Raw genomic sequence first — 18134 nt, forward strand, 5'->3', positions numbered from 1 at the left:
GGGCTGCACCCAACAATCTCGGCTGAACTCAGAATCCAGCTCTGGATGCCAACAGCCACGAGAGAGCTTACAATCTGGTCCTAAATTTTGCCGCTTTTGCTTGTCTCTGGTCAGAAGTCATGTGCACGAAGCAAGTGCCCCCAGCCCGGTCCTTGGGGAACGCACCCACCAGGGATCAGCAACTTGAAGTTATTCTGCAAAACCCTGTATGGTGTCTAAGCTGAATTGCAGGATACCGGAAGGATTTCAGAAATAATCCTGAGAAACCCCAGCATTACCGCCAGCATGCATGGGCTGATTGGAAACACAGCTCCCACCAGTCGCTGATTTCTCCCCTTGCTTTCATAAGCACCAGCATTTCCAAATAGAGCCCTGGGACCAGCCCACAAACAAGCTGTGACAGAGCAGCATCAGGAATCCCACTCCAGAGAATTGTTTTCCCTCTTTCCTCACCGACCAGAGGACATCTTTCAACCCAGCTAATTTTTCCCTTCCTTCATCGCACAGCTGTCCCCAGCCATTAGTTGCCAGGGTGGAGCTTTGCCGAGTGTTTTTTTTTAGAGATCCTCACACAACCCCACGGGCAGCCCGGGTCAGCCTTTGACTCCCTTTGTTCAGAGCCCCCCCACGTTACAAAATCTGAACGGCTTCAGATCCTCTTGGTGTGCTAAGATGAGGTTCCCCTCAATAGCTCGGCTTCCCTGCTGGGATGTAGTAGTTCAAGCACCAGCCTGATTCCTTCCCTGACCAGCAGCCTGTCACAGCACGCCTGTGGTTAGCAGGACTACATTTGGGCACTCGAGCACAGTGAAATTGCTAAGATCAAGCGTGAATCAAGTATTTTGTCTTCTCTCTCAGACAAACGGTGTGTGGACTAGCTGAGGTATCGCTCCATTGCAGGTTGCTGGTGGTGGTGGCTGAGGGCTCTCTATGCAGACCGTGACCAAGTGTGAATTAATCCCTCTGGACCTGATTTTCTTTACAGGTTAAACAAGGACAAGAGCTCTCTGCATCACCGGAATGGTGAGGCAGCATTAGCACATAGAAAGTTTTGAGATCCTGGAATGAAAAATGCATCAAAGGGTGTAAAACGTTACAAATTTCTTACTCAGATGGCACACCTGCCATAAGAAATGGGGTCATAAGAAAAGCAAGGGACACATTTTTGTCATTATTTTACCATAACTGCTCATCACCACAATTTTCTAATTCTAGCTCAGAAGCAGGCAAGTATGAAATAATTTGGAAAATGTAAACTAAGGAGAACACACACTTAGGACTGGAGAACAGTTCTCTGTGACAGAACACAACATGCTCTCCCATGGGCTGTGTCAAACATGAGAGGCATGTAAGCAAACAGGGTGACAAGCACCTAAGCTCAGGGGCAATCCCCACTCAATACCGTCCCACCAACAGTGCAAATCCTAGAGGTTTGCCCAATTCTAAAGCAGATACCATTTGCCCGTAAAACTGCATCTTTCTATTTCATTTTAAAACTGCAAGAGAGGAATCATCATCCTTTTATGCTGTTTTCTGAGTTGAGGACTTGATTCCATGCACACCCAAACAGAAATCCTAGCAAAGAGGCTGAATGGTTATTACACCCAGCTGAAGAAACCCAAACGCAGCACTAGAACGTGCACTGCGTCAGAGCACTTCTTCCTGGTTATGATTAATGTAATTTGTCAAGAACTACTTGTTTAAAACTCTTTTTTCTTAAAATTCCAACTCAGAATTTTATTTTCTATTCCTGATACTTACATTTCAAGCATGGCATGTGATAACATAATAACAATAAACACCACATTAAGAACATGTTGAAGACCACTTTCTTCTTTAGCTTTTCTTCTGCAGTTTATTATATAAATTATGCTTTTAAACATTTAGAGCACTCACATTTCAAAACAGAAAATGTTTAGTTCCACACTGAAATACTAGTGCAAAAGTGGTTTATCTAAGTGCAAATAAATGACACGTCCCCACTGACAGCCAGTGGATTAGGCTGTTTTAAATACGGCTTTTAAGTCCATAACTATTGATTACATTATTTACACTAACTCCGAGCATGTTGTAGTCGAAAGAAATATTGGACTTTGGTTGGTAACAACCAAATATGCTGACAGTACAAACAAGAGAGAACAAGAGAGACCAATTCTACTTAAAGTAGACCTGTGAATTCACTGGGACTAGAGAACAACAACATCATTTTTCTGCGATGACTTTAGTTATAAATAAGCAGATGCCAAATGCTCTATTTGATGTTCAATTCCAATTAATTAAATACAATAAAGCGCACATACATGCAGGTATTATATTCCAGTGAATGCCACAGGTCATCTTTGGCACATCATATGACAGTACCTGAACACTGAATACAGCATGAGATAACACGCTTCATGAAATAATCTTGGTCTGGCAAGAGGACGAATAAGAAAACTCAAAGATCCTTCGCATTTCCAATGCCAATAATTGTTTCTAAAGAATTTATTAAACTGAGACTGAAATATAGCAATGCCTCTCAGATAAACAGTACATACTAAAGGCAAAGTTTAATTAAATCCAAGCAAAATAAATCTTATTCGACTCACAGATGCTACTGCATGGGGTCACTGCAGTGAAATACGGGCTGTTTTGTCAGTACTAGTCATTAATATCTTAGAAATCTGCATTCATGTCTCTTGAAGTGGTGATGTAAAAACAAATTTGAGACACTTCATAAATAACGTCTTTATTAATGAGTTTTCTTTTCCACATTCTTTAAAGTGATGTTTAATTGAAGTCTGCATAGTCAAGAGTGCAAAAAAAATTCATAGGAGTCAGACACAGATGTGAACGTTGCCCCCTCCCCCTCCCTTTTTTTTTTTATAAATAAGACTGGTCGCAATCATAGGAATACGTAACCTCTAGAAATAAGTGTAACGGGGAGATGTAGAGGTGGTGGGGATGAAAGCCATCAGAAAAACTCTCACCAGTATATTTTTCTATTAATAAAGTCTTCACACAAAGACACACGACACCCATTCACATTCATGTGCACAGCAGAATGTAAACTACAGAAGAAATATTTCCTCTACTGAATGAACAGTGAGATTATTTGTGTATTTAACCGAGTGTTGTTCAGCTGTTCCCACAATGGGAACCATTACAATACCAAGACAGAAAAACAAAAAGGTCCGATTTCTTCATGCCCTTATTACAACCACATTTAAACTAGCATCTCACAGTATGAAACATGAAATCTGAGTAGTTCCATAACACTAAGAATTACCCTTAATACACACTTTTAAAGCAGTACACCTCTGTTCTTTTTTAACACTTTAAGACTATCATCCCTTTCCTTACTGCTCACATTATTCACAGTTGGTTGAACAGCAGCTGAAGAGGACCCCAGTCTCTTCCAATGCCCACGGAATGGCTCAGCCTAGGGAAGTGGTCTGCAGGCACTCCTCACCCCAAGCAAGGAGCAGGGCAGCAGAACATCTCCACTTCCAGCTTCATTTCCATCAGCACAGGCAGCACAGTCCCGAGTCTCCCATATCAATATCACTGTATGACTGCAAAAAGTAGTTTTAATATTTACACCATCTACTGATTTAGCTGTTGCATTGTAACCGTTATCAGAAAAATCTAGCGAGGGGGAAAAAAAGGCATGTCCCCAGGTGTAACTGCTGTAGGTAGCAACAACTCGCATGCTGTCCACACTGGTAAGAGGCTGTTTCTGATCTACAGTTTTGTCTTAAACAATACAGAGGCACTACTCTGCAGCAGAGTTTAAATGCAGAATTCTTTCACATCGGTCTCTTGGAAAAGCTATCAGATATTCTCACTTCTGAACTTCACCATGAACAAGCTAGGCTTAATACTTTTGTAAGACTGCTGTAACAAATGTCAGCTGTAATCTACATTAGTTAGGTTCTGAATTAATGATCTTATCCAGAAGCATAATGTAGGACTGTGGGGAACTGATCATCGATATTCAATCATACAAGTCCAGATCTGGGCAAAAAGTACATCTCTTTTATACCATAGGCTTTGAAAAGGTCCAAATTTCTATGTTTTTAAAAGCCTATAGGCTTTAAATCCAAGAGACAAGCCCAGTAGCTCAAGAGAGAAAATTCTTTATGAAATCAAGGCAGACAAATACCTTTGCTGCTACAGATATTGAAAACACAAGGCCTAGAGTATTTTAAAGACCTACAGTAAAAAAAGTGAGTAAAAGTAGTCCTGGTCCTGGGATTCAGTAGGAACATTTGTAGCAGTTCTTAGTTTCACAAGGGTGAAACGCACTACAGGGTGAAAGTCAAACCCACAACAGTGAAACAACGATTCCCAGGCTGAAACCCTACCTTCATTAGCTACATCACAGAGGAACACATCCTGCTGCACACAGAAACACAAATAACAGTTCCTGCACACAGAAACACAAATAACAGTTCCATGGCAATGTCAGCTAGTGTCAACAAGAAGCTGATGGATACATGTTTCACCACTCCTTCCTAGAAAATAACCTGTCCTCTCCTCAGGGAGCTAATGCACCCGGAGATGGGGAAAAAACAGTCAGAAGTCTGGAAACAAGCACTGAAGATAATGAAATTTTACCCCAGAAACAAGCCACTTGGGCATCCAACAACTGCTATATTGACTAGGATTCGGGGCAAAACTGTAGAAAACAATCCACCTTAATCCAAATCAAAACACCAAAAATAGAATTGTCCAACTGGGTGTGGGCTGATAAATTTTCACAAGCAACAATGACAATTTTTTTTTTCCTGGCAATTTCACTGATAAATCTTCTGGCAGAATCCAAATCTAATTAAATTGAGAACAGAATAATTTAGTGCAGTATCTTTCTTAATTTCTTCAGTAAAATTTGTATTTTTTGTCACTTCATGGGTTTAATTCAAGGTACCAGTAAAGTAAGACCACTTTTGACATTAGTTCATGATTTGCACTGACACAGATTTTGTATTTTTTAAAGGTGGTAGTTATAAGGGCATCGGATTAGAGTTTTCTTCTAGTAATGCAAGATCCTAAAATAAATGCAATTTGGTAGTCTGAAGGAAACATCTTACTCCTTAACACACAATGAAACTACTCTGTGGCCTTCTGTGTTTCAGGAAAATATCCCCCATATTCAGATCATTAGACAGCCTCACTAGTTAAGACACATTAAAATGAAACATTTTCCATTAAAGTCGCCAAAAACTGGATTTAAATTTATTGCATGACGTTGCATAAGAAAGTATATTATTGAAAACTGTAAGGCATCATGCAATTATCCATCAGCTAATTATTTATTATTTGTTGAAAGATGGTTATATACTCTAAAGTTATAAAACCAGTTTCAAAAAAGTACATAAAAAAATTTAACATGATAAGCATTAAATATTTTTCACATGTCTGTAGTTCTTAGCTGTTAAAAAGTGCATTCAAACATACTGTACTGGAAAGTTGCTCTGTCCAAAAATGGTGCTGGAGATTTGTTAAATTAAAAGTTGCAAAAGAATGTTGTATGGGATTAGAAAGCTAAAAAGTTGTGGTACTTACACTTACAAACTTGCTTGAAATAATTTTTCAATCCTCACACTTACAATTTAGCATAGGTGGTATAATTATGTAAAAATGTATGCTTATATAACTAAACAGTCAAATGAATTCAAGTTACGTACACTGAGTGATCAAAGAAGGAGCAGACTTAATATTTAGACATGGGACAGAAAGTACTAGTGTGATTTTGGCGTTAATCAATGTACTGTGCCATCCAACGGAATCCTTCTCCGTAGCCTTGTCTCTTTAACACGCTGCACATGAACACTTCTAGTGGCCTTGCGTTCAATTCTTTCAATGGTATACTGCCCTGCAACGAGACAAAAATATTCCAAATTATGGTATCTTTAAAAGAAGATGCCTACTCTACACCGACATTTGTTTCTATGGAATGCCATTACTTAATTCATGTTGGGCACTAGAATTTTAGAAAATAAACTATTCTAAAACATTTGCACACCTTACTAGGACTAGAGTCACTGAAGAAATACACTGAACATCTTTACACATGCAGCCACATTTGGAGAGCATGAAGCATGTGAACCTGAGTACAAGAGCAAGCATGTGCACAGAGAGCTTATACTCAGTTTTTAGAAGCAGTTCCCTGCTCTGGTTTTAATAGCTTTCCAACATGATAAAGAGAACATTTGCTACAAATCAGGACTGACCACAGTCAGAGTGCGAGCTGCTTGCTTGCCAAGAGCATCACAGTGTGACAAAGCTATTGCTCAACTGGAGATTCACAACAGGATTCATACATCATAGACTATGTGCAGTGTCGTAAAAAACAGGGCAAGATGAAAAAAAAAGACTCTATAGTAACTGTTTACAGTCTATAGAAGTTACAGTAGAGGTGTATCTAACACACACATGCACAAAACAAAGAGACTTCAGCATTCATTCCATATAAGTCTATAATGTACTAAGTATGTAATAAACAAAAAAAGTTTTGTTTTGTGCAGCTGAAGTGGACTGGAACCAACACAGATATATAAAGACAACACAAGGAAACACTTCTTTCAGCTTCTTTCCTAACAAAGGAAAAAAAAAAAGTATTACCTTTCCTGTTGTCTGGCCATACAGACCAAACACCTCTCGTAACCTCTCTTCACTGATGGCTTCAGGTCTGTCAATCTTATTACCAAGGATTAGGATAGGCACATTAGCAATAGTTTCATCTGTCATTAGTGACTACAAAGGGAAGGAGAAAGGGGGAAGAGATTATTTCAGAATATATTTTGACTTAGAGCTTCACATTAAGATAAAAAGTTAACAACGTAGTGCCATTAAATCATTTGGTGAAGCTTGGCCTTTTAAGAAGTAAGGGTAGCAAAATTCACCGGTGCATCAAAATTAATTGATGGGAGTTGTTTAATATGCTTGGGATAAAAGAAATTAAATTACTCACTCACAGAATGGAAAATATCACAATTAGAGCAATATTCATTCAACTGATTTATTGGCAAAATAACATGTTCACCTACCTTCAATGCATACAGTAAGGAATAGTAAGAAGAGGGCGACAGAACCAGAATACAACTAGCTAGGAATGACGACACAGAAGGTGATATTACTAGCACTCATGACCAGGTGGCAAGAGAGCTCTGTTGGATACTGATCTGATTTTTTAGAAGTTAAAGTTCAACTTTCAAAAACATATTTAAACTTACATCAAGTTCTTCTTTTGATTCAAGCAGTCTTTCATGATCCGCACAGTCCACCAAGAAGACAATGCCATTAATAGCTGGCAGGTAGTTTTTCCACACTCTGCGAGCTACAGGGAAGATATGAATGAAAAACAATGGAAATTATCCTAAAATTTAGAGCAATGTACATCAGTAATTAGGAAGCAACATCTTTTTTTTCAAAGTCTTAGCTTATACTGCCAGCCTTCAGGATGCAATTTTATGTTTTACAAAGCTTGTGATAATGGAGCAAAAGTATCATTCCCTCTAGTGTTACCACCCCTCTATCCCACATGCACACTGATGTACTCAACCTTTTGTGTATCCCCAAGAATTATGTCAAGAAACACAAGTTTGAAGCATAAAGGTTAAACGTAAGTATAAGCAGTCTGAAGTAGAGAAACAAGAACTACCTAATCCTCCTCAAAACACACGTTATCAGTCAAGAAATTTTGCTCTAGTGCAGCTCTTGCCAAATTGTATTTGGGAGTGCAGTATGTGATGGAGACAGGCAACAGAGCAGTGAATGTTTTTAACACTATCAAGGAGAGTGTGGGAAGCTGATCTCTGCAGCATGGTTGTATTCCTGATCTGAGACAAACTGACTGTAAATAACTCTAACTTAATTCACCGCAGTTAAATGAGTCAACATATTCTCTTACCTTGAGCATGTCCACCCAGATCAAAGGTAGTGAAAGTCATGCCAGCAATTGTCAGCTCCTCTGAAGCTAAAAATACACAGAATTATGTTCTCTGCATGTGAAGATTATACAGCATTATATACATATTATACGATATTCCGCTAAACGGAATAGTCTAAGCGAGGGTATAGATTTTACTTTCTCTTGATTGTTTTCAGTATTTTGTTATTCAAGAAACGAATCAGCACAATACATTTTCTCTCAATAACACTTGTGTAACAAAATAAATGTGGTTAACCGTTACAAGACATATAGAATTTCTGCAATGTTAAGAGAATAGCAGGGAAGGCCCACACGTTACTTATCCCTACATATTACAAAAACAGTAGGTGGCTCTGGTTTGCCACAAAGATGGAATTTCATGTACAATACTGTTGAAGGTTTCTCCTCTTTGTGTCCTTGCTTAATTGCTTACCTCCTTCTTAGACTTCACCAGTCCACATTTTTAACCTGCACTAAACCTTTTCTCCTGCAAGGCTACCACAATAACAATCACACAGAAACCTCTAAGCAACAAAAATCAAAATAGCATACATAAATGCAAGCCCCAATTTCCCACAGCTTCTGTAATTTAGACTCTCAGCTCCATTACCTTGCTTCTAACTGGCCCCTTAATTCTAAATAAATCACATTGAACTATCCTAAAAGAATTTTTTGAGTATTACTCGAATTACCTACAGATTGTGATCCCAAAAATTCCTTTGTTTCTCCCCAGTTACTTATGATGTATAATCAAGTACTGCTTTCCTTGCAATACTGTGAATACATCCTGCCTAGGGAAGTAGGAGTGTTAACTTACTGGGGTGTAGTGTGGGGACGTGCTGTCCCAGTCTGTCATCTTTGAGCATGTGCAGCAGCGTAGTTTTTCCAGCATTGTCCAATCCAAGAAAAACTAGTTTGCCTGATTTCTTGTACAGTCCTGAAACAAAGAATAATCTACTGAATAGCCAGTTAAATCAGCAAAGGTATTACCATAACAACATCGTCCAACAGGAACCCACATTGCACACATAAAAAATATGAACATGAGTGACAATAGCATACTTGAGCATTGTGAAGCATAAGCTTCTTTCAGATCCTGTGGGGTCTGCTAATCAGCAAGACCAATACACCTTCCTACATGGTTATCCTACAGGTTTCTGCTGGCACAGCTCTGACAGTCAGCAGCGAAAGGGAGTGTGATTGCTAATTAAAGCAGACATATGCAGTCACATTATTTCTAACGCTAGCAATGATTTTGCTCCCAGGAGCAAAGTTTTATGGTCACAGTACGAAATACAGACCTGCCAAGCTCCACAGTGTGCTTTATCGATGACCTTTATCAGTGCTCTCCTAGTTGTACAAGCCACATTCACACTCGCTCATGTGCTTATCACAGCTATGCTTGCTCCATGCAGCTTATATCATGTTGAGTGGCATTTTGGGGGGCAGGCACATGACTGATGTAAACGTGTCAGTAATATCATCAATGCGTTTATGTTATCTGAGCAAAGTCAAACAGGATTAAACCTCGCTGGGGTAGCCCACTCTGCCCTAGCAAATCAACAATTTCACTCACAGACAGTGGGATTGCCTGGGACGTCCAGAGGTACAGTGCTAACAACAGATTATAAAACATTATCAACCCCAGACATGGAACAGAGCATGTTTTGTTCATCTCCCTCCAGTTATGAAAAAAAAATAAATATGTTTGAAACAAAAAGAAACTTCAGACCTCAGTAGGTATTTTATAGAGAACCTAGCTTCAATGTCAACAGCCATAATTAGCATATAGATGAATTGTTCTGTTTTGGCTCACACATTATTTTGACAGAAGTAATATTCATCCAGGTCCCCAGCTAAATTGTGTGGTTATGACCCAAATGGCATCATCAGTGCCATTTTGACACATTTGCTGTCTTGAGATAATGCCATAATAACAGGAATAAGAAATGTTACTTTCACTGTTGTCTTTATAAAAATGCCTTTTCCCCTTTATTTCTCTAGTTCTAACCCCAATAAATACATCAAATGTGAAGCAGAAGACGTGTAAAATATTAGCACCATATTTCCTGAAGTTTGAGATTGTCAAAGAACAATTCCCTCAGACTTGCCAAGACCATAACCTATGCCAGAATTATTTTTCACTGCTTCACACCGATCAACGTTCAAAGTAAAATATTCTAAAGATAATTTAATTTTAAAAAACACATCCTGTACTGAAAAACTATTGAAGTAAGAATCTCCTAGCTTTGCACCTTTTGCGCTTTGCCTTATTTGTTTTTAAAGAACTGTGTCCTGGATGCTACACACACACGTTTCCTTAGGAACCGCTATTGACCCCGCCATCCTCAAGAGTGCTGAAGAAGGGAGGGAAAAAAATATATATGTTGAAATTAACAGTTCTTTACAAACAAAAATGGGCTACATTCCTAACAGTATTTTCTTTTTTTCCCCCATTTAAAAAGAAATGCAAAATGCAGCCAAGTATTGTAATGTGGGAGTTTTAAGTCACCAGGATCTTTTACTAGATAATGTCAGAGTATTGTGGTACTTTGTAATATACTGAAGAAAGGTTTATTTTACAACCACCTCGATGATACAGAAATACTTCTTGAAGTATATGTTACCATTACGGTTCGGCTGTCCCATTGTTGCAGTCACTTTGCTTAACCACGCATTCTCCCCGAAGAACAACTAACCCTCCTGATCTGCAAACTAGGTACCAAAATGCTGCCTGCTGCCAAGATGTGCTGTGCCAAGTGCCGCAGGAACAAGAGGCCTGTAGCCATTCCAAGGTCACACTAACAACAGTCCCTTGGACTGTACGTGATGAGCAGAATGACCCAGCCACGTCATTTCTGGAGCCCTTATTTGTTTCCCTTCCAGCCTGAGGCACAGGGCACCCTGGGGTCTCTGCTCCACTGCATCCCCCCATGAGCAGCCTTGCCCGTTTGGCGGACACATCTGAGTTGCTGATGAGCCCCAGGTGCTGTCCAGTTTCTGTATTATTTGTGATACCAGTTTACGGGTACACATACGGGACTTAGTCTAATGAGGAAGGCTTCTGATGAGAGAGAGATCCTTCCCAGTCCATGCCTGGTGAGGGTTGAACTGGTGGTGACCTCTTATCAACTCTTATCCTCGTAGCTCTTTTCTTCTGTGAGATTTAAATGACATTACACAGGGGGTTCCTTGGCCACCCCCTGGATGCCGCAGTGCTGCAAAGTCACATGTGCCTCTATCTGCCCGACCTTTACACTGCTGCTGTTTGCTCACCTTTCTCCCTACCTTTACCTTTAAGCTAATCTCTGGAATCGCATTCCACCAGGGCATGTTTTATAACCTGCAGGAAAGGATACTCTTTCATATTCCTCTACTTATTTCATTAATAACCTTTTTGTAAGTAGTGTAGAGTGTGTTCACAGATCTTTTTACAAATACAACTCTTACTTCCCAAACTCACCTTCTCATATGCCCAAATTACACCACCTATTACACAACAGGGTCGAGGAGAAAGTATTGATATTTACAGAGAGAGTAGTGAACAAACATTTTCATATTTTAAAAATTAGTTTACAGGAGAAACTCTAGTTCACACTTACGTTGCAAGTCAAATGAAACACTAGTAAACTATATTAATACAATAGCGCTGCTGCTACTCACAGACTGGACATCTGGGGAACATTTGCTCCCAAAACAAATGCTCCCACTTTCTCTGAAACTTCTTATACTTTCTGAGTGTCTTTCATACAAATGCAAGATGAACAAGCAGTGATACTTCATCTATTAGCTACATTAAAAACAGAGTATAAATAAAAGGACTCAAATGCTATCATCGGCCTTCTTCAAATGAATAAAATGTGCATAAGTGTGGTTTTTTGTTGTTGTTTTTCTAGAATTAAAGGAACATATGGACAGCAATCCTCCTTTCTACTGCAAGCTTCAGTATCTTTCACCAGAATTAGACTTTGTATGCGCAGATATAGGAAAGTGAGCTAACGTGCAGTAATCGCTGCTAGACTAAGTAAGAGGAGATAAGGGAGATTAGTCAACTTAGTTAAAATTTCACTGGCTAATATTTCAATAGTAGGCCAAGGGTCTAACATTCAGTGAAAAAGTTTAAACTTCCAACTGATAAAAGGCAAGTGCCATGATCCATTAATCTCAAATGCTTTTTATTTACTGCAGTAGAATCCCCGGAACCTGTAAAATGTCTTTTTTAGCTATGTTATCTGTAACTCCTCTTCCTCTTTTTAGTATCCTAACATTCTCTTTCCTCCTTTTTTTTTTTTCTCCTGTTTTGCACAAGCTAATATTTCACCTTGGATCAACATAGATTGCAGATGCTTTTGGCCAGGGAACACTTTCCTAAGGTTCTTCATCAGAGGTCAGTGGGGTTCACACTGATTTCAGTGATATCAGTCACACAATAAAGCACCGCTGGACATGAGCAGGGACTTCAATAGCTGGCATTACTTTTTGTAGATAGTTGCTCATATTTGAATTCTCGAATGATGCCAGATTAAACGTGGTGCAATTAAAAAAAATCAAATCTATTATGTTCATGAAAGAAAATCCAATTTTTCAAGAGGTTAAAGGAATAATGTAAGATTGAGAGAAGAGCACACTCTGGAAATACTCAGAGAAATACTCAATACTTATAAAATCATATCCTGAGTTGGAAGGGACACACAAGGATTGAGTCCAACTCCTGGCTCTGCACAGGACCTCCCCAAAATCAGACCATGTGTTTGAGAGCATTGTCCAAATGCTTCTTGAACTCTGGCAGGCTCAGTGCCATGAGCGCTGCCCTGAGGAGCCTGTCCCAGTGCCCGGCCACCTCTGGGTGCAGAACCTTTCCCTAACCCCCATCCTGACCCTCCCCTGTCCCAGCTCCGTGCTGTCCCCTCGGGTCCTGTCGCTGTCCCCAGAGAGCAGAGCTCAGCGCCTGCCCCTCTGCTCCCCTTGTGAGGGAGCTGCAGGCTGCCATGAGGCCTCCCCTCGGCCTGCTCTGCTCTGGGCTGAGTATTGATAGTGAAGTAGTAGTGATAAGTAGAACTTTTTTTTTTTTTTTTTAATTTTGAGTGCTACTGAATGTACTTAACCAGTTGGTATAGCAGAGGTTAACAGATAGCATAATTAAAAACAATAAAACTTACCTAAAAACTGTAATACGCTACTGAAACCACTGTAAATCCAATCAAATATGAAGGACATATCTGGGTCTTATAGTCTGAAATAAAAAGAAGATTTAAATTCCGTTAGAACAGCACGTTAAGTATTGTAAGATGTTTACTCGAGTTGAAGCTGGGGAAGTTTTATGACACAGAAGTCGCTGCTGTCTGCACATTGCCTGTCTGTGCGCCTTGTACCGGGCGGTGACCGCTCAGCACCAGGCCCGCTGTGTAAAGGCCACAACCCCGCCTGTACTGCCTCATAGAGGCTTCACCATCTGAAGTTTAACCATAAAACTCATTTCAGTAAGGACTCAGGAACACCGTGTTTCTCACTGAATTCTTTCAGATTAGGTTCAGGAGCGGAAGGGGGAGGTGAGGACAGCCAGCCCCGGGCAGACACCCCTCGGCAGCAGGATGAAGCCCCCCTACTCCTCAAGCCCCCATTGCTTGTGGTGTGGTAAAAACAGCACTGTGCCAGACCCTGGGGGCGAGCAAGTGGACAGGATGGGATCACACACAAAAAAACAGGCCTGCTGTTCCTGTCCCTGAAGGGATGGAGCCCTCCTGGGGTACGGAACCTCCAGCAGGCAGCCACAACGGCAGCAGCCGAGGGCATTTTCTCAAATCTTGAGCATTTGGAGCATAAAGGCAGCCCAGACGGGGAACGACCAGGATTTCACAGAATCATTTAGGTTGGAAAAGACCTTTAAGGTCATCAGGTCCAGCCATCAACCTGACACTGCCAAGTCCACCCTTTCTGAAGCAATGCCTTGAGGTGCAAGAACGACGCTGTCACTAGGTTAACTGTGCAGCCACGAACAATTACTTTCTTAACTTTCATCTTAATTTCCTCATTATCTAATGTAAGGTTAGTCACACTGAAAGCACCAGCTTGACATACGGAATTAGCACTCAGCGTAAAAAAATCTTTCGAAAGACTAAAGGGCAACTTCCTCAGAAGCATCCAGCCAGCTAATTCCTGCTAGATCAATAAATTCCTGCTAACGCTCGGGGAAGTCCGAGTCCAAGTTTTTGAGACGATGCCTGGGCTGCTAGGGGCAGCTTGCAGAGGCATCCTGTGCCAGTGCAGGCTCTCCCACAGCATTTGTTTCTACGTTGCAGCCACGTCCTGGGCCCTCCCGGGATAACTTTAGGACTGCTCCAGACCTGGAGCAGAGCCCAAAGCAGTCAAAACACAGGTTAGTACCAGACCAAAACCCACGTATCTGTTATAACAGTTACACTCAGGCAATGAAGTGAGGTTTTCTGCTGCATAGCAACAGGTATGTCACAGCAATAATACGGAAAGAGGAGGAGAGATTATTATTATTTAATTATGTTTGCTTGCACTGGAGCAAAATCTGTTCAGCCCATATTTGCCTTCCCTGATTGACAACAGTGAAGTGGTAGGAACCCCTGGTTTCTTCAGGACTAACCCTGAAACCCTTGCCTGTGTCCTATGTTACTTTGAGCTGTCACAGTTGCAACTTTTAAGAATAAAAAAACAAATAAGCTTGTCGATGCATGAACACCCAGTTACACAATGTCATGACTGAAACTGTCACTTGCATGTCTAAAAAGCAAAGGTCAAGAATAAGCAAACATGGCAGGACGTACACGTCAGCAGATTTATTTATTGCTTGAACAAAACACCAATCGAGAAAAGCCTCTGTGGGGCTTAGAGAAATGATCTGCTCAAATAACCTGCAAATCAGTGCAAACAGCGTGATGTAAGAGAAGTGCTCGTGTTACCGCGGTGAGAATAACTTCAGAGTTTAGTTGGGTTATCCAGTTCCTCCTGCGAACCTCATGGACGGAAGAAAAAGTCTTTATGTGCTGCTGAAAACACTTAAAGGGACAAGATTCAAAATATTAAAATGAAAAGGGAGCAGAGAAGGGAGTTACTCTGTGAGCACTGCTGCAGTGGCAGCAATACGGCGTAAATTCCCCTACAGGCAGAAAAAGCGGCGTAGGGAAGGCTGTCCAAACACACCACAGCCAACCGTGGTATCAGCTGGCAGCGCGTGCAGGAAAACGCTACTTTGAAAATGGGAAAAAAATGGACGGCGAATGGTAAAGGCACACTAGCAATATTTGCACAGAGATATTAAATCTGCTCTTATCACACGGTAAAAATAACTGCCCGGTTCACGGCAGTGCCCGAGCAAAGGGCCACCAAGCCAGCCGGCAGCACACCGATGCCCAGAGCCCGCTGACAGCTCCAAGCCTCGGCGCTGTGAGGAGCCAGGCAGAGCAATGGGGCTGCTCAGCAGACAGAAACAAGCTGTCCAACCCCTGCTAAAGCCACCACGAAAGCAGAACACCGAAAACTCTAGCAATCACTGCTCCCAAGGCACGATGGAGACAAAAACCACAAACTATTTTAAGGGTATCTCAAGGGTTCCCTCACAAATAGCCATCTGCGAGCTGACACAGACTTTTAATGAGAAATTGTGACAGACACGTGGCAACCTGCTGATACCAGCTATTTTTACAGGCATTGCCAACTTACCTTCTTGTGTCTTCTCAGAAACAGGAAAGTAACTTCCCAGCATCAACAGCTGATGACTATCACTTCAAAATGTGTCTACCAACCCTGGCTAGCATTATTTCATAAGCAAAGCATGCCTTGTGGCTCCTGGGGAGCCCTGCCAGCCAGCCAGCAGACCGATGAAACTGGTTTGCATCCTAGCGGCCACCTGCTGACCACAGGGAGCAGAATTCCCACCCAGCAGTTTTGGTAGCACCTCGAGACACCTTTTTTTTTTATTATTATTATGAAAAGCAAGGATTCTTTTCTTACTCTGGATCTGAATTTTTCTGGCTAAAAGTTCATTATTCCATTCCAGAATCAGTCCAAATAGTTCTTACTTCCAAAGACCATGAAGATTTAGATAAGCAAGGATATCAGGCTTGTAAAGACACCTTTGAATCCCTTGATGGAAGAATTAGGAAGTAGAAACCAATGACACCCAAGTACAACACCTCCTGCAATAACTAGAAGTCACTGCACTGTGCCTGGGTGGGTGCTGTCACCAAAATCTAGAAAAGAAACCTCCATCCAGCATAACCGCAGCCAACCACGCTCCCTGAGCTACAGCAAGTTTGAGAACAGGCTCTGCTAAAAACTTGCAAACAAGTGCTTGAAGTGCACTGTTAAGGGTGTATCTCACCTAAGACCGTTTGCTGTCTTAGGCTGAAATAGGTGATACTTGCTGTCTGTTTACGATATGACACGAGAGTGCATTTTGATGCAGTGTTTTAAGAGCTGAGGAAAGGAAGAGAGTTTGGGAACGAGCTAGCGGTGTAGCTTTTCTATTTTAATCAGCTGGCAAGTCACCTTTGAGATTTCAGGGAGATGTTCACATAGCGCTGTTGAAAACAGAAAGATTATATATTGTATGACATATACTTAGTTCTATTGCATCATTTATTCTGAATTTAGCATTGATCTCAAGCACTTTTGAAACAGCAAAGCAAACAGTTTATCTGTAAAGACAGCACTGCAGCAGGCACATGAGGTCCTGAGAGCAACTGATGAAGTGTTTCAGTCACAGCCTGGCTCACACAAGTTGTTCTCGGATCACAGTCTCAAAATAGGGCCTATTGCAGCAATTTCCATACTTATTTAAAACAAACAAACAAACAAAAACACAACCTATTGGAGCGTGAACACATAATTATTCTTCATCTTAGAGGATATTATTTTTGAAGAAGCAATGCTCGGCACAAATCTCGACAGATCATCACGACCCGCCAAACAACTACATCAGGAAGCTGGGAGGCACATGACGGCCAGAGCACGACACAACAACCCGCTGTGCCAAATCACCACCACCGAAGTGAAACGTGAGCCAGGACTCGAAAGAAACTGCCAAGCAATCCTGAAAGATTAATGCGCTTGACAACAGGCACAGGGGCTGGCATCCCTACGAACCAGAGATCAGGAGGCTGTAGAGCTTCTCGCCAGAGAATGAGCAAAAAGAAGAAATTAAAATAAATGTGTGCAGTCAGGCAGGTGAGGGGTGATGAGTATCATTAGAGGGGTTTTGATACCCAGCCCTCAGAGGCAATGGGCCCTTTCGGAGGGTGTGTAAATTACCCCAAATCCTATTCCCAAGCGCGTTTTTTCATTTCCCTTCGGATAACGCTAAATTTATGAGGCAGATTCCGCCATAAACGAGTCCCAAACGCCCTGGCCGGGCTCTGGCTGCCTGACAAAGCTCCGTCCACGTCGCCTTTCGCCTTCCCAGCTGCTGCCCGCCCGCAGCTCGGCAAACCAGCCCCGATCCTCCCCGGGGGGGGCCTCGTCCTCCTCCTCCAGCACCACCGGGGGCCAAGCCCCGAGCCCTCGGGGGCTCCCCGACACCCCCAGCCCCGGGAGGAGCCCCGGGAGGCCGCAGCGCCGAGCAGGCCGCAGCCATCCCCGGCCCCGTTCCCATCCCAACGCCCCGGCCTCGGCGGCTCAGAGGCGAGGCCAAGCCGGGCCCGGGCACCGAGCACCGAGCACCGGGCACCGGGCACCGGGCACCCCCCCCCCCGCAGCCCCGCTCACCGCCGAGCTCAGCTCCGGGCGCTCCGGCAGCACCGACACGGACCCCGCGGCTGCGCCCCGCTCCGCCCCCGCCTGGTGCTTTCCGGGCCCGGCACGGCTCGGATCAGATCGGCTGGGCTGGGATCAGCACGGTTGGGATCGGATCAGCACGGTTGGGATCGGCACGGCTCGGAGCTCCGCCCGGCCCGGCCCCGCAGCGAGCCCCGGGACCTCCCCGGCCCCCCCCCCCCCCTCCCCGCGACGCAGCAGCTGGTTTTTTGAGGCAGTGTCGCTGGTTTTTGAGGGTTTTTAGGGGAAAACCGTGCTTGAGGGGCACCCCAAAGCCCAGGGGGTGCCCGGAACACGCAGCAGCCAGCCGGGCTTGTGAAGGAACCGGTGGTGGAGATGTCACAGATGGGTTTCACCCACCACAGCAGCCCTGCCACGGCCACCAGACCCCAGACCCCTGGCACCTGCTTGACATGGTGTTGGGGACGTTGTAGGGCCT

At 42.7% G+C, this 18134-nt stretch overlaps 1 protein-coding gene across 2 annotated transcripts; it reads right to left on the minus strand.

The window, feature by feature from the left end:
• Window positions 1-2712: 2712 nt before the first annotated feature.
• On the minus strand, window positions 2713-17838 carry SAR1B (secretion associated Ras related GTPase 1B). Of its 2 annotated transcripts, none has more exons than XM_027468729.3 (7): window positions 17648-17838; window positions 13075-13148; window positions 8733-8852; window positions 7895-7960; window positions 7218-7321; window positions 6607-6738; window positions 2713-5857 (listed from the first exon to the last, which is right to left on the minus strand). In XM_027468729.3, the coding sequence occupies exons 2-7, from the start codon at window positions 13130-13132 to the stop codon at window positions 5741-5743; spliced, it is 597 nt and encodes a 198-aa protein (XP_027324530.1). In that variant the 5' UTR covers window positions 13133-13148; window positions 17648-17838; the 3' UTR covers window positions 2713-5740. The 2 variants fall into 2 exon arrangements, with proteins under 2 accessions (XP_027324530.1, XP_027324531.1); XM_027468730.3 differs by lacking the exon at window positions 17648-17838 and adding an exon at window positions 15605-15629.
• Window positions 17839-18134: the final 296 nt, after the last annotated feature.

This window comes from Anas platyrhynchos, chromosome 14, assembly GCF_047663525.1.
Source record: "Anas platyrhynchos isolate ZD024472 breed Pekin duck chromosome 14, IASCAAS_PekinDuck_T2T, whole genome shotgun sequence".
Lineage (NCBI taxonomy): Eukaryota > Metazoa > Chordata > Aves > Anseriformes > Anatidae > Anas > Anas platyrhynchos.